The sequence below is a fragment of the Amia ocellicauda genome, chromosome 12, assembly GCF_036373705.1.
Source record: "Amia ocellicauda isolate fAmiCal2 chromosome 12, fAmiCal2.hap1, whole genome shotgun sequence".
Classification (NCBI taxonomy): domain Eukaryota; kingdom Metazoa; phylum Chordata; class Actinopteri; order Amiiformes; family Amiidae; genus Amia; species Amia ocellicauda.
The window spans coordinates 30,726,874-30,742,387 of record NC_089861.1 but is presented as its reverse complement, the minus strand read 5'-3'; the positions used below and the strand labels follow the sequence as shown (position 1 = coordinate 30,742,387).

At 43.8% G+C, this 15,514-nt stretch overlaps 1 protein-coding gene across 1 annotated transcript in view; it reads left to right on the top strand.

Annotated features, from left to right (window-relative positions):
• The window catches only part of kmt2bb (lysine (K)-specific methyltransferase 2Bb), a 63,856-nt gene that overhangs the window by 30,525 nt on the left and 17,817 nt on the right, over window positions 1-15,514 (top strand). The window contains exons 17-28 of the mRNA XM_066717885.1: window positions 296-480; window positions 606-707; window positions 2,473-2,586; window positions 3,657-3,733; window positions 4,742-4,959; window positions 10,338-10,441; window positions 10,701-10,838; window positions 11,062-11,220; window positions 11,812-11,929; window positions 12,257-12,335; window positions 12,455-12,615; window positions 12,706-12,876. Of these exons, the coding sequence (XP_066573982.1) occupies window positions 296-480; window positions 606-707; window positions 2,473-2,586; window positions 3,657-3,733; window positions 4,742-4,959; window positions 10,338-10,441; window positions 10,701-10,838; window positions 11,062-11,220; window positions 11,812-11,929; window positions 12,257-12,335; window positions 12,455-12,615; window positions 12,706-12,876 (1,626 nt within the window). The remainder of the gene's footprint in view (window positions 1-295; window positions 481-605; window positions 708-2,472; window positions 2,587-3,656; window positions 3,734-4,741; window positions 4,960-10,337; window positions 10,442-10,700; window positions 10,839-11,061; window positions 11,221-11,811; window positions 11,930-12,256; window positions 12,336-12,454; window positions 12,616-12,705; window positions 12,877-15,514) is intronic.

Here is a 15,514-nt window from a genome sequence, read left to right as displayed (position 1 = left end):
CTGCTAAGAAATTAGTAATACTAATAAAGAGCAAATGGATTTGTGCATCATCACTTCCGATGAGATCGTTGTCCGACAGACCCTTCGCCGCCTGTATAAACATGATTACTCAGCTGCTATAGTGTTGCGGCGCTCTGGGAGACTGAATGGGAGACAAAGTACGAGTCATTGTTTGCGTCTGGGCAGGGGGTTATTGAATGTACAGGGAGAAGAGTGATTTCTGTTTAATAAGTTACCTCTTTCTGCCAAGCTCCTCACCCTCTGTTCCCGCCGCTTTCTCTCCCGTCTCTCTCAGATGACCTGTACGAGATCCTGTCCAGGCTGCCGGAGAGCGTGGTGTACTCCTGTGGGCCCTGCAGCCTGTCCCAGCCTAGCCAGTGGAGGGAGCTGCTGAACACTGAGCTCAGGGGGGGCATGGAGAAGGTGCTGGCATGCCTGCTCACCTCCACCCTCACCACTCACTTGGTGCACTGCAAGGAGGTGAGGAGGGGGACAGTGTGTGCGTTGTCACTGACTCTGCCCGTCTCGTGTCTGTCTGTCTCTCTGTGTGTGATGTTGCGTTGTGACTGACACTGTGTGTCTCATGCGTGTTGTGTGCCCTGCAGTGCCAGGTGCTGACAGACAGTGACACAGGAGTGGAAGGCGTGCCAGTCTGTGATCTCAGGGCTGTGGGCGAGAAATTCGACAAGGGCCTCTACACAACATTGGTGAGCTCCTGACCGGCGCTGCGGATCCCCTGCATCCTGCACACGTCCCCCTTCCCCCTCACACTCTTGCATAGCTCCTTCTCATGGTCACTATATTTGCATTCAAAGCTCCCACACAAACAGCAGGGATCGGTACTGTAACAATGTGTAGCACATTTACAACCACGTAATAGTAAACCATGACATCAGAAGATGCACACGTCTGTAGAGTGATAACAGACCCAGCCCAAACCAGCGCCCTGACCGTATGTTTGCATAGGATACTGTGGGGATTAGGGGTAGGTACTGGCAAGTACCTAGAGATACGATCTATGTAACGATGCACATTACAAGGTACATCAAGGTATCACGGTACATTCATTCATGCATGCATTATTTAGGTCAAAATGCAACTACAATCATCCCATTTATATTTTTATATTCCAGTACGGACATTCGCTGACAATATTAACATTTCCAATAGCTTTTGCATTAACATAATTTTCAAACGTGTCCCCTGTTGATAAAACTAGAATTGCACTTCATGGTGTAAGCACTAAACTTGGCTTACTGTACTTATAAGTTAACCAATTAGATCCTAACTTTACTAATTACAAGACCCGTACATAACAGTCCTATATACAAAAGAACAGACGCAGATCTGCATAATTCCACAAATCCCATTGGTGGAGCGGCACATAGCTGCGCAGAACTGCGATAAGCTGTGCTGCACGAACACGATGACCGAGTCAATGCATGCATACGTATGACTGCACCATGAAACAATTCCCTGACCAGCTGCCCGCAAGGCACTGTAATTTATGTCCATTAGTCTCGGGTTTAATTTTCGTTTTGTCACATTTTAGTCAACTAAAATTATACGGCATTTATTTTTATTTGTTTTTTTCCCCATAGTATTTATCTCGTTATCGTCATAGTCATCACTGAAAACTGGTCCTTGACGAATATTTTTTGTCTTTTCGTTGATGAAATTAACACTGGACGGCACTGTTAGCTAGTGATTTAACAGATTGTATCAGCAATTGTAGTTTATTCCATTTTGAATACTGGCATTTTGTTAAAATTTGACCCCATAATATAGACTGCTAAAATAAGAACAAGTTTAAAACTTACCACGAGTTACATGATTTGTCGCCCCCTGCATCATATTGTATATCATAGTAGCAACTATACATAAACTACATAGACTAAATGTGAGCCTGTCTTGCTCATGTACCAGCATCTATATGTTCACTATTAAAACTGTACACATAGACAATTGTCTTCCTCAGTACTTAAAATGAAAGACCATATTTTGAGGTGGCCTAGTCTGTCTACTGTTAAATTCTACCAATTTTATAGGGTAAATACCATAAAACTTAATATATAGCTCATGTATATAGTTATCTACTTATGCAAGTGTTTATGTTGTGTTCATATTAAAATATTTCTATTATAGATGGTTGATAGGTGACTGATTTCTAGAAGAGGTATTGGTGTCATTATATCGGCACAGCTCTAATGGGGATATTACACTCTCCCTCTCTTACACTCCACGACTTTGATTAATTGTTTCCTTGCCTGCCTGTCTTCCTTTAATCTTTCTCTCACCCTCCTGCTCTTTGTCTCCCAATTCAGAGTTGCTTATGGGTATGGCTTTCAGTGTTGCCAAAGAAAAATCACTATGTACACATATATAAACGCACGCATACATGGATTGTCATAAATATCAGTTTCAAATCAAACCTAATAACAATCTGATCAAATTTAAACCCTCTCTGCTCAGAAATCATTCCACGAAGACGTAGTCCAGGTGATTCGCAGGAACATGGAGGAGGAGGAGGACAAGCAGCCAGAGGACCAGCGGCCCACGTCCGTCGCCCGTTCGTACTACCTGACGGTGAGAGAGGGGTGGGGAGACTGGAGAGAATTTGGAAAGGGAGTGGTGCAGGAGCAGTGGCACCATGTGGCAGTAGGGGAGTGGAGAATAGAGGAGAGGGGAGGCATAGGAGAGGATCAGGGTTGGGGATGGAAGAGAGGAGCAGCGTGGGGTGTGGGCAGAGGAGGAGGGTGGGGGAGAGGAGTGAAGGAGGAGACTAGAGCAGTAGAGAGACCTTTCCACCCCTCCCTGGTAATGGTCCAAGATCATTTAAATATTTTGTCAGACCTCCAGTGTCTACTTCCGGTCTTTATTCCCCCGAGGCACTGCTTTGTGGCAGCCCCATATCATCTGTCTTTCCCATCAAAATATGTTTTTAGTGGTTGTGGGTTTCCAGCAATCTGTTTCCTCCGGTACCACATCAAATGCAAGCCGCCCTTCCTCTGAGTCACATTTTCTCTCTGGTTGTTCACAGTGAGCCAGTGTCTATATGTGCCTCACGTCCTGCGCTCTCTGGGAACTGCACTTTCCAGTAAATTTGCAGTGATTCCAGATGACTAGTTCGTTTTTTAAAGACAATAGGCGTAATTGGAGTGGTCTCAATAATAAACACACAGCTCTGGAAAAAAATATTTTTTTGTGGTGGGGGGGGGGGTGGAGGGGTTCACCTTTCCTGACTGAAATTTGGCAATCGAAACTGAACTACATGCTTTCAATGCAAATTTTTATCACAAGCAATTTGAGTCTGCTGACTGGTTGCTGATGTTTAACCAGGGAGCATCTGTTGGTGATTCTGGCTCTCTGTTGCAGTAGTCTGCGGTATCTGCACCTCATGCAGCCTAGGCACTGTACTATACTGTGTCCCGCCAGGACCAGGGCTGGAGACCCTGCTGTGCTTCTCTCTCTCTCTCTCTCTCTCTCTCTCTCTCTCTCTCTCTCTCTCTCTCTCTCTCTCTCTCTGAGACCAGTGCTGGAAACCCCTTTGGCATTGTGCATTCATGTTCTCAATGACCAATGCAAACTCAGCTGTGTGAAGTAAAAGGCCGGAATAAGCAGTTTACCTGAGTCCCTTTTGCCCTTCTGTGTTGCAGCTCCTGGAGAAGTTCTTCAACTGGTTCAACGGTCAAGATCCCAAAGTCTGGGACCCGCGCTCCAAAGACTTCCCAGTGTAAGTTACCTATCCACCGCCTTCCCGGAGCGGGGAGAGGGAGATTGGGTTGCAGGGAGACAAATTAAATTAATAATATAACTATAAAAAAATAAACAAACCTTCTCCAGAGGTGTTCAGCTGGTGTCTTGATGAAGGCCCCAGGCAGCTGTGGGGAATAAGGCTGTCTTCTAATCAGAACTGTAGTGGAGGTCAGCCAGGGATGTTGTGTACACTGGAGACTTGGGGTACTACATGACCTGACCCTGCTGTACTGTACTCTACTGTAGTTCTACAGTTTGTTTTCAGTAGACCTTGGGTGTTTCCATTTGAGTGTGACAGTCTTTTCAGTACACTCAACCTGCAGTTGATCACAGTGCACTGAGTTCATGTCACAGTGCTGCTCACTCAAGCCTTGGCCAATGTCCTCAAGGTTTTTGTTCCTGTTTTTTGGTAACTTCTGAGATCATGCGGTGGCTGTGCTGTGGACTGACTCACTTCTGTTAACCTTCTCACTGAAGGTTAACCCTCAGTGCTAACAGCAGACAGACAGCTGTCCCACACAAATGCCTGGATTGGAATAGCACAGTGAATTACTTAATTTGACCAAGAATGTAACAATCATATGAAAGCTGTATATCGCAAAAAACGCATAAATGTCTTTATTCCCTTTTAGAAAAATAAGGAATTTAAAATCTTCTGCAAAAAACATCTGCAAAAAAAAAAAAAAAAAAAAAAAACATTTTTACAGAATTATAAATTGTAGCTGAGATCCCCAAACTTTACATCCGCCACTTCTCGCATCGCAGTGTGTAGAGAACAAGAAACCAATTTACAACCATTTTTATTGGTTAATATTATCACACACTTCTCTGCTATTGGTCAGAACAGCTTGGGCATATGTACATTTTGGACAGTACAAACTTTTCTGTTTATATAAAAGTTTAATTCTCCCCCCCTGTTCCTTATGCTGTCGTCCTCTCCCCACCTTCCTCTTTTCTCTGCTCCTCCTCTCACCTGTCTCCACAGTGGCATGTTGCCCAATGCAGTCCTGCCCCCATCTGCTGAGCATGTCTACGCCCAGTGGCGTGAGAGGGAGGAGCAGCTCGTTCCAGCCGAAGCCCGGGCAGGGGCCGGCGGTGAATCATCAGAAGTCAAACTCAAGGATGGGGTGCACCTCCCCACCCCCACCTGTAGGAGGCCCCACCACAGGCTTCCCAGCCGCGCCCAGAGACTCAGAGCCAAAGGTATGCCAGCGGTCATGGTGTAACTGTCCGTTCACACTATTCCAGGTTGAATAATCTGAACATTTTCGGTGGGAGTCTGAATTGCAGTCTCATTGCTCTTGGGTTTCAGTTGCTGTGATGCTACAGAGCTGCAGTGACCCAAAGTAGGGTGGTCGGTTGATTTTTAAAACTTAATTTAAAGCTGTTACACAGTTAAATTGTTAGATTAGGCCTTAACTTAGATATATACAATACCAAAAAAGCTAAATTGTGACTACCCCTAATGTCTGATCTTGGATTTTCTTTACGTAGTGTCATTAAAAATGTTTTAAAACTTAATAAAAGTAAACGTATAAATAATTACCACATTTATCATAGTACAAGACCCTTGTCTAACATTTAGTGTGAACACCCCAAAATATTGTCAAATGGTGCGAGTCCACCGTTTGGCGAGAAATTGGAATGGGCAAGAGACTGATCCTCCTACATTCCACTGCCGCCACTTCACTGTTTTACTGTACTGTATGAGATTTGGAATACTAAGAAAAATATATATACTCCGATTTAGAAACACCGGGGATCATTTTTATGTGTCCCTGTGCCAATTTGGAAAACACGTTTAATTTTAGTTTTTTATGTGAATGATCTGAAAATATAGCTGCCATATGTTTTAATGGAGTACAGATTCTGGTATTTGCCATTTGTAATTGTTGACGCTTAAGTAATTTAATTTAGTGTAGGTGTTGTCAAATTTACTTACATAATCAATTGACGTATATCAACCCACTACAATCAAACTAGTTTGCAGTTCTGTATTAATGTCGAGCGCTAAACGAGTATCTCTCTCACTCAAAAGATAAACTACATTATCAGTGAAATCAAAAAGGGACGAAAGCAGAACAATTATAGCGATGTACAGAGAAAAAGCCTTTACTTTACACAAACTTTGTTTACTGTATGTGATGTGTTTTGTATTACTAATATATGTAGTGTTTGGATCGGATGTTTCTTTAAATTTTTCTTAATAGTAATTTGAAAATGGCGCACGTAAATGCATGTATCCTTCATGGAGAGCTTCTACACTCTGTGATAAATGCTGTTAGGGAACAATTGATCTCCCTTCTCAAATTGCACTACAAGCTGGCTGTGCAAAGGGCGTTCAGAAACATACCTTTGTGCTCGAGTTCCAGCAAATAAAAAAATAAATAGCAATAGCTGGCTGTGTATGCAGCTTTTAGGTGGGTAACACAGCAGCTGAAGATGTGTGGTAGTTTAATTGCACTTCACACATTATCATTGTTTTCATTTACTTTGTCAAAGTATTTCCATGCAGAACTTATCTGTGAGGAAGCCATTGGGTGCATTCTTGTAGCTCACATTTCAGGCCTTGCCCTCTGGGTCAACAAACTCAAGTGGAGCCTGTCTGAACTTTTTCACATAAGTGACTTTCTGTATGAGATTCACACACCCTTGTCCCTTACATCAGCTTTAGCAGTGAGACTCATGATTGTCACGTCCATCGTGTGTAGGAGCCTGCATGTTAACACAACATTGCATAGACTGCTGTGCTGGAAGAAAGATTTACAGTTGTCTGTTCTAATCAGAATTTATTACATGCACAGGAAAAACAGCAGAACACAGCAACAAAGTGTTAAACAAGTATAATGCTGTTTTTTCAAACTTTTCAAGGAAGTACAAAGCTTGTATATCCATTTTGGGACTTACACTCAAGGGGCGTGACATTTTACAGTGTCTGATCGGTAATCTAAATAACTATAGCAGTCATTTCATTGCATTCTAAAATTAGCCTACCCATCTCATCAATATTATTTTAATATTATAATTATCCTCTAAATTGCCAGATTAATTGGAAGGTCATTTGCTGATAGCAAAAATAGGTTTGAAACAATTAAACTCTAATAAGAAGCAAGTAAGGAATATAAGTTGCTGATAAACTAAAAGGGAGTAACGGAGAAGTTAAAAATAACAAGTATAACAAATAACATGCAGGCAAATGAATAGTTAATGTTAGAAAATTCCAGGGCCACAGCACACAAAGCCCAGAGACTCAAAATTATTTTTATTTTCCTCCACACTTCAAAGAGTCTAGCAACCCATGTAATTCCCCTGCCCATTTTTATATTGCCCACTGACAAAGAAATGATCAGTCTATAATTTTAATGGTAGGTGTATTTTAGCAGTGAGAGACAGAATAACAACAAAAAAATCCAGAAAAATGCATTTAAAAAAAGTTATAAATTGATTTGCATGTTAATGAGGGAAATAAGTATTTGACCCCTTCAACTTAGTACTTGGTGGCAAAACCCTTGTTGGCAATCACAGAGGTCAGACGTTTCTTGTAGTTGGCCACCAGGTTTGCACACATCTCAGGAGGGATTTTGTCCCACTCCTCTTTGCAGATCCTCTCCAAGTCATTAAGGTTTCGAGGCTGAAGTTTGGCAACTCCCTCCACAGATTTTCTATGGGATTAAGGTCTGGAGACTGGCTAGGCCACTCCAGGACCTTAATGTGCTTCTTCTTGAGCCACTCCTTTGTTGCCTTGGCTGTGTGTCTTGGGTCATTGTCATGCTGGAATACCCATCCACGACCCATTTTCAATGCCCTGGCTGAGGGAAGGAGGTTCTCACCCAAGATTTGACGGTACATGGCCCCGTCCATTGTCCCTTTGATGTGGTGCAGTTGTCCTGTCCTCTTAGCAGAAAAACCCTACCAAAGCATAATGTTTCCACCTCCATGTTTGACGGTGGGGATGGTGTTCTTGGGGTCATTCCTCCTCCTCCAAACACGGCGAGTTGAGTTGATGCCAAAGAGCTCGATTTTTGGTCTCATCTGAGACCACTTTCACCCAGTTCTCCTCTGAATCATTCAGATTTTCATTGGCAAACTTCAGACTGGCCTGTACATGTGCTTCTTGAGCAGGGGGGCCTTGCAGGCACTGCAGGATTTCAGTCCTTTGCGGCGTAGTTTGTTACCAATTGTTTTCTTGGTGACTATGGTCCCAGCTGCCTTGAGATCATTAAAAAGATCCTCCCGTGTAGTTCTAGGCTGATTCCTCTCCGTTCTCATGATCATTGAAACTCCACGAGGTGAGATCTTGCATGGAGTCCCAGACCTAGAGAGACTGACAGTTATTTTGTTGCTTGGTGATGGTCTTGTAGCCCATTCTAGCCTTGTGTAGGTCTACAATCTTGTCCCTGACATCCTTGGACAGCTCTTTGGTCTTGGCCATGGTGGAGAGTTTGGAATCTGATTGATTGATTGATTGCTTCTGTGGACAAGTGTCTTTTATACAGGTAACGAGCTGAGATTAGGAGCACTCCCTTTAAGAGAGTGCTCCTAATCTCAGCTCGTTACCTGTATAAAAGACACCTGGGAGCCAGAAATCTTGCTGATTGATAGGGGATCAAATACTTATTTCCCTCATTAACATGCAAATCAATTTTTAACTTTTTTGAAAAGCGTTTTTTCTGGATTTTTTTGCTGTTATTTTGTCTCTCACTGTTAAAATACACCTACCATTAAAATTATAGACTGATCATTTCTTTGTCAGTGGGTAAACGTACAAAATCAGCAGGGGATCAAATACTTTTTTCCCTCACTGTACATGGCCAAGGGAGTGACTGCTCGCCAACATTAGGTTTAACCATTAAATGCATAACTGGAATTCGAACTTCGGAAGGTGACGCATTCAGTGTCCCGAAGGCCCCTGAAGGTCCAGATGAATGTGTATTAACTGATTTTGGGTTGAAGGCAGCCTTCCTGCTGAGAAGTCACAACTTTGTCCCACATATTAATCGTCTCAGTTTCCTTTTCCATAATATCTTTTCTCACTGGAAGTATATTGTGCATGCTTTTCAATTGTATTCATATGTTTGACTACAGTTTTCCTTATGATGATACCAATAGAGTGTAAAGCAGCTATGGAGCTGTATTTTAACCCTCCAATTTAAGTTCTATTGTCATACGTTCATGTGTCGTGTTTCTGTCAGGGGGCATAGAGGTTTATCATCTTATAAATGTCTTTACTGACACCAGCACAATCCTTAATTGTGCTAGTCATAGACGGTGTGCAGGTTTGGGTATTTATTTTGCATAGTCAAGATTAATTGGTAGCTCTGTTCTCGTGACATTCTTGCAAAGGTCTGACCCATTCACTCTCACTACATACCTTACACACCCGTTTGAAAGGGAAACCACCAATTTTGTATTAGTTATATTGGGATACACCTGGCATCGTGGTTTCATCCTTTTTTTCATTGTTTATTTTAATTATGTACGCAATTGAAAGACTATCATGACATTTGTTCCACACTCCTTGTTCTGGGGTTATAGATGGGGATTCCTTCTTCCCTTTATTGGTACCAATACATCCTGCTGGCCCATGACTAAATGCCTGAACATGCAATATCCATCTCCAATGTTAGTCTCCATCCTTTGTTCTGGTTGAAAGGAGGGAGAATGTCGGTTTGTTCCTATGATGCCTTTCATACATATAGCTGGTGATTGTCATCTGCAGGACATACTCCATAGACACCCATAACATAAACATTTGCACAATATCTTCAAGACGGGTATTGAATTGAGCCCTGTTCATTGGTGCCCACACCAATTGGTGTTTTGACCTTAAATGACATAATTCAAATATTGGCTCCTGCAGGAAGAGTGAGTCTTAAGGTTTAATCTGGGTCCAGTGTTTCCACTGACTACCCGTTAAACCATCTATACACCATCATCACACCCTCCTTGAAAGCTTCCCAGCTTTCCAGCTTCCCCTCCTATGTTAACTAACCCTGGCCTCTCCCAGATGGTCATGTGATCATTTATTACACTAGAAGTGTAGCTGTTCTCAGTCTAAACATCTGCTTGTTTTCCTTTCTCTTCTGAGCTGATGAATATCACTGCCAACAACCTTGTGGCCACATTACAGGTCCATGTTCTTCCTACAGCTTCGTGCTGACCTCACAGTTCATGGTCTACCCCTTCTGTTCAATTATTCTTGTACTGCAAGATTCCTTCTGTCCAGGTCAATACAGGTCAATCTGCAGAGGGGTTAACTTTCTATTAAAAATACTCACCTCAGATGCTGTTTTGTCTGGCTTGGGTCCCTCTGCACAACCTGGGTTATCTGGAAGTGATCTGGCAGCTAGTCCATGTCAACCTTGTGATGAGAGACTCTCAAACAAAACACATCTTGTAGTTCAAAAAGAACAACTTGCAGTTCAGCAGAGTTTCACTTGGGATATGTATTTTTTTTTATTCACCTTCATCAGAGGGAGATGTCACTAACGACAATGTGCATGTCGATGTCACTAACAACCATGTGCGTGCTGATGTCATTACTGTGGGTGACTTTGCTGTGCTGCTTGTCTGTGCTGCAGGAAAACGAGGACGGCTGTCCACTACTGACCTGGACACCGGCTGGTCCAAGGAGGACGAGCGGCAGTGTGCACTGTGCCAGAAATATGGAGACGCCCAGTCGAACGTGAGTGTCTCTCCCACAGCACTGACCCAACTGTTCGGTCACTGTAGCCACCCTGGTGTATCAGCACTGTAACTGTAGTAGTTTCCCTGTAGCCTCCATCAGGTCTGTTCTGCTGAATTTTTAATATTAACCTGACCATCCTCTTCTTGTAGGCTGTGAACATACTTTCCCTGTAGGCTGTGATCTCACCATAACCATTGTGCTAGCGCCTGTACTGTGCCACTTTTATTGTAACTCTCTCTCTCTCGCACCCCCCCAGGATGCTGGCCGGCTGCTGTACCTTGGGCAGAATGAGTGGGCCCATGTGAACTGTGCCCTGTGGTCTGCTGAGGTGTTTGAGGAGGAGAATGGATCCTTGATGCATGTGCACAGTGCCACAGCTCGCGGGAGGCTCATGGTGAGGGGAGGGGCATCCGAGGGGTGGGATAGTTGGCTGCAGTATGACATGGCATTACAGTTTTTATAAATCAATGCAATTTGATTTGGTTAATCTTGGTTAGTTGGCTGTTATGGGGGGAGGCGGTGGAGATAGAGTAAACTGTTTTTACACTTATCAACCATCTGTTTCCCATCTTCTGTGCCATCCATCCCCCTCTCCCTCTTACACACCTTTCCCCCAGCGCTGTGAGCGGTGTAACCAGGCAGGGGCGACGGTGGGCTGCTGCCTGCCCTCCTGTCAGAGTAACTACCACTTCATGTGTGCGCGCTCCCGCAGCTGCGTGTTCCAGGAGGACAAGAAGGTGTACTGCCAGAAGCACCGCCACCTGGTCTGCGGCAAGGTAACATTGCTACTCAGTTGTGTGCGAACTCCTCACGCACGCAGCCAATGGTATTTAAAAAAAACAAAAACAAACTAAAAGCTAGGGCTATTAGCCTACTTCTACAATGTTTCCAGCCTCTTCTTACCCTGCATGAGTCCGTGATGTCTTTATGAATGTTTAATACAAACGCCGGTCTCCAGTTGACGCTGGGGCGTCTTGCAGTTATTTGGAATAGTCATTTAATGGAAGTTTTACAGAAACCAGCTCAAGGCCAGCTGGGAATAATGAATTCCCTATTTGGAAATAATTAAAATACATTTTAGAATTTCCAGTATAAAGGATGAAGAACTTCATTTCTTTCCCTGTGATGTCAACAAGGGTACTGTCGTACGGTCTTAGTCTCACAGTATACTTCAAGACAGATTTGCTGGTGAAAACTGGTTCTTATCAAGGATATCAAATGTTTTTTGTAATTAGTCTTGGGAGGATTTGTGCACATTTATTTAATCACAAATTCTCTCTCCTCCTCTTTCTCTCATTGCTCACTGCTTCGCCCTCCCTCGCTCTTTTGTTCCCCCCCACTCCTCTCTGCCCATCGCGCCCGTGCAGACAGTGACCGGGGACGGGTTTGAGGTGCTGCGCAGGGTGTATGTGGATTTTGAGGGCATCAGTCTACGCAGGAAGTTCCTGACAGGCCTGGAACCGGAGTCCATTAGCCTGATGATCGGTGAGGGCTGGACTGGACCAGACCGGGGGACGCATGGAGAATGGGGTTGGACTGGACTGGACCGGACCGAGAGATGCACGGAGACTGGGGCTGGACTGGACTGGACCAAGAGACGCATAGAGACTGGGGCTGGGCTGCGCTGGACTGAACTGCACTGGACCGACAGACGCACAGAGACTGGGGCTAGACTGGACTACACCGACAGACGCATGGAGACTGGGACTGGACTGGACCAACAGTGTCATTAGTGAAGAATACTCCAGTTGTGAGGTTCCAATAAGGTATCTGACCCCTCTCTCCTCTCCTTCCTTCTCTCCCCCTCTCCAGGGTCTCTGCAGATTGAAAAGCTGGGTGTATTGACAGAGCTGTCTGCCAGTCAGGGGAAGCTGTTCCCAGTGGGATACCAGTGAGTGCCTGTTCTGTGCCTCATTGTTTATATTTATCTTAGGTTGTACATTTATTTATATATGTGACAGTCATTCATTGAAAAAGGAATGACTAATATAATAATAAACCCCACCCCAGGTGTTCTCGGTGGTACTGGAGCACCGTGGACCCACGCAGACGTTGTCGCTACACATGCCGTGTGCGGGAGGTGCGCCCCCAAGTACTGGAGAAGCCGGTGGCGGAGACCCCCGAACAGGGAGACAACCACACCATCGTCCACAGCCCCTGCCCCTTCGCAGGTACCTCGGATACCCCCTCTCACCTGGTGGTTATGATTGTTGTTGTTATCCTTGTAATTTCACATTCCATTTTTCCTGTTGTTTGTCCAGATACAGAGGCATCAGAGAGAGAGCTGGCCCCTCCGCACACCCCAGTGGAATCCCCCCTCGGCGTGCCTGCCCCGCTGCTCAAGCAGGACCCTGGGGCACGGCACAAGCTCCCCAGCTACCCCCAGGCTAGGAGACCCGCGGGGGGCATGTCCCGTCCCCTGCCCTCCCCAGGTACCCCTCCTCTCACACTGAGAGTTGCGCATATATATACACTCACCTAAAGGATTATTAGGAACACCTGTTCAATTTCTCATTAATGCAATTATCTAACCAACCAATCAAATGGCAGTTGCTTCAATGCATTTAGGGGTGTGGTCCTGGTCAAGACAATCTCCTGAACTCCAAACTGGATGTCTGAATGGGAAAGAAAGGTGATTTAAGCAATTTTGAGCGTGGCATGGTTGTTGGTGCCAGACGGGCCGGTCTGAGTATTTCACAATCTGCTCAGTTACTGGGATTTTCACGCACAACCATTTCTAGGGTTTACAAAGAATGGTGTGAAAAGGGAAAAACATCCAGTATGCGGCAGTCCTGTGGGCGAAAATGCCTTGTTGATGCTAGAGCTCAGAGGAGAATGGGCCGACTGATTCAAGCTGATAGAAGAGCAACTTTGACTGAAATAACCACTCGTTACAACCGAGGTATGCAGCAAAGCATTTGTGAAGCCACAACACGTACAACCTTGAGGCGGATGGGCTACAACAGCAGAAGACCCCACCGGGTACCACTCATCTCCACTACAAATAGTAAAAAGAGGCTACAATTTGCACAAGCTCACCAAAATTGGACAGTTGAAGACTGGAAAAATGTTGCCTGGTCTGATGAGTCTCGATTTCTGTTGAGACATTCAGATGGTAGAGTCAGAATTTGGCGTAAACAGAATGAGAACATGGATCCATCATGCCTTGTTACCACTGTGCAGGCTGGTGGTGGTGGTGTAATGGTGTGGGGGATGTTTTCTTGGCACACTTTAGGCCCCTTAGTGCCAATTGGGCATCGTTTAAATGCCACGGCCTACCTGAGCATTGTTTCTGACCATGTCCATCCCTTTATGACCACCATGTACCCATCCTCTGATGGCTACTTCCAGCAGGATAATGCACCATGTCACAAAGGTCGAATAATTTCAAATTGGTTTCTTGAACATGACAATGAGTTCACTGTACTAAACTGGCCCCCACAGTCACCAGATCTCAACCCAATAGAGCATCTTTGGGATGTGGTGGAACGGGAGCTTCGTGCCCTGGATGTGCATCCCACAAATCTCCATCAACTGCAAGATGCTATCCTATCAATATGGGCCAACATTTCTAAAGAATGCTTTCAGCACCTTGTTGAATCAATGCCACGTAGAATTAAGGCAGTTCTGAAGGCGAAAGGGGGTCAAACACAGTATTAGTATGGTGTTCCTAATAATCCTTTAGGTGAGTGTATATATACACACACACACACACACAACACACAGCTCTGGGAAAAAATTGAGACCACTGCAATTTTTTCTTAAATTCTATACATGTCTATACATGTATGGCAGCCATTCCATTGTATTCATTTTTTTAATTTGGAATTTGGGAGAAATGTTTTCAGTAGTTTATAGAATTAAACAATATTCAATTTACCCAAACACATACCTATAAATAGTAAAACCAGAGAAACTGATAATTTTGCAGTGGTCTCTTAATTTTTTCCAGAGCTATGTATGTATATGTATGATTATGGGTGGGCAATCTTCCCAAAAATTCATATCACGATCTTATAGAGAATATCCAGACTGGACCAAGCCTATGGATTTATCTATTTGTACAATTTAAATTGCATTGATTTAAAGAATCAGTTGTCAAATTGGTCATTAAATTGCCTGATTTTAACCTTATTTTAAATATTAAAGTCGTAATCAGCAGTCAATAGATAAACATTAAATAACACAAGGTCTTAAAGTACTCAGAAATTGCAGTAATAAAATATTAATAACACAAGAGTGCACTTTTCAAATTCTGAAAAATGAACATTGCTACAACTTCAAGCCAATAGATAATGATATAAAATAACAGATGGTTAGACTCAGGCACGGCTCAGCTGTACGACTCGTAACCGGAAGGTTGGGGGTTTAAATCCCGGTTAGGGCAGTGTAGTTGTACCCTTGAGTAAGGTACTTCACTTAGATTGTTCCAGTAAAAATACCCAGCTGTATAAATAGGTACAAATGTAATTCGCCCTGGATAAGGGCGTCTGCCAAGAAATAAAAATAATAATAATATGGGGAATGGCATTAATATGGTATTAGAAAAATATTCGCGACTTGGCAAATCATACCGTGCGTCTAAAGTGTGGATCAGTCTTTTAAATCCCATGTTTTCCACAGATTTGAATGGCACCATATCCTTAGCTAAGTAGAATGTGACCGCCTCCGTCACCTCTTTCCATCATTTGCTGCTTTTGTCGTATTTTTTAGACTGCTCTAATGTGTCGGTCTGTGATAACTGTTTGTTTCGGGACCTCGTGAGATAGAGATGAGTGGGGTTGTACCGACCTGAGTGAAACACTCTTGGCATGTTCCTTCCTGCTTCCTTTTCAGGTGGTTGAAAAGATACGTCATATTACCTCTGGAAGAGCCGACCGTTACCTGACTAAGTTTACAGATAACTTTTCTCTGAGAAATGTCTGATTGTGCATAGCCAAACCACTGCCACACATCTAATGTTAAGTATTTTTTCAGCACCAGCTCCTCATCCGCCATGCTGCTAGTTCATGTTGATTTTTTTTTTTCTAATACTTCACCACGCATGAAAGACACATGATAGATACACGT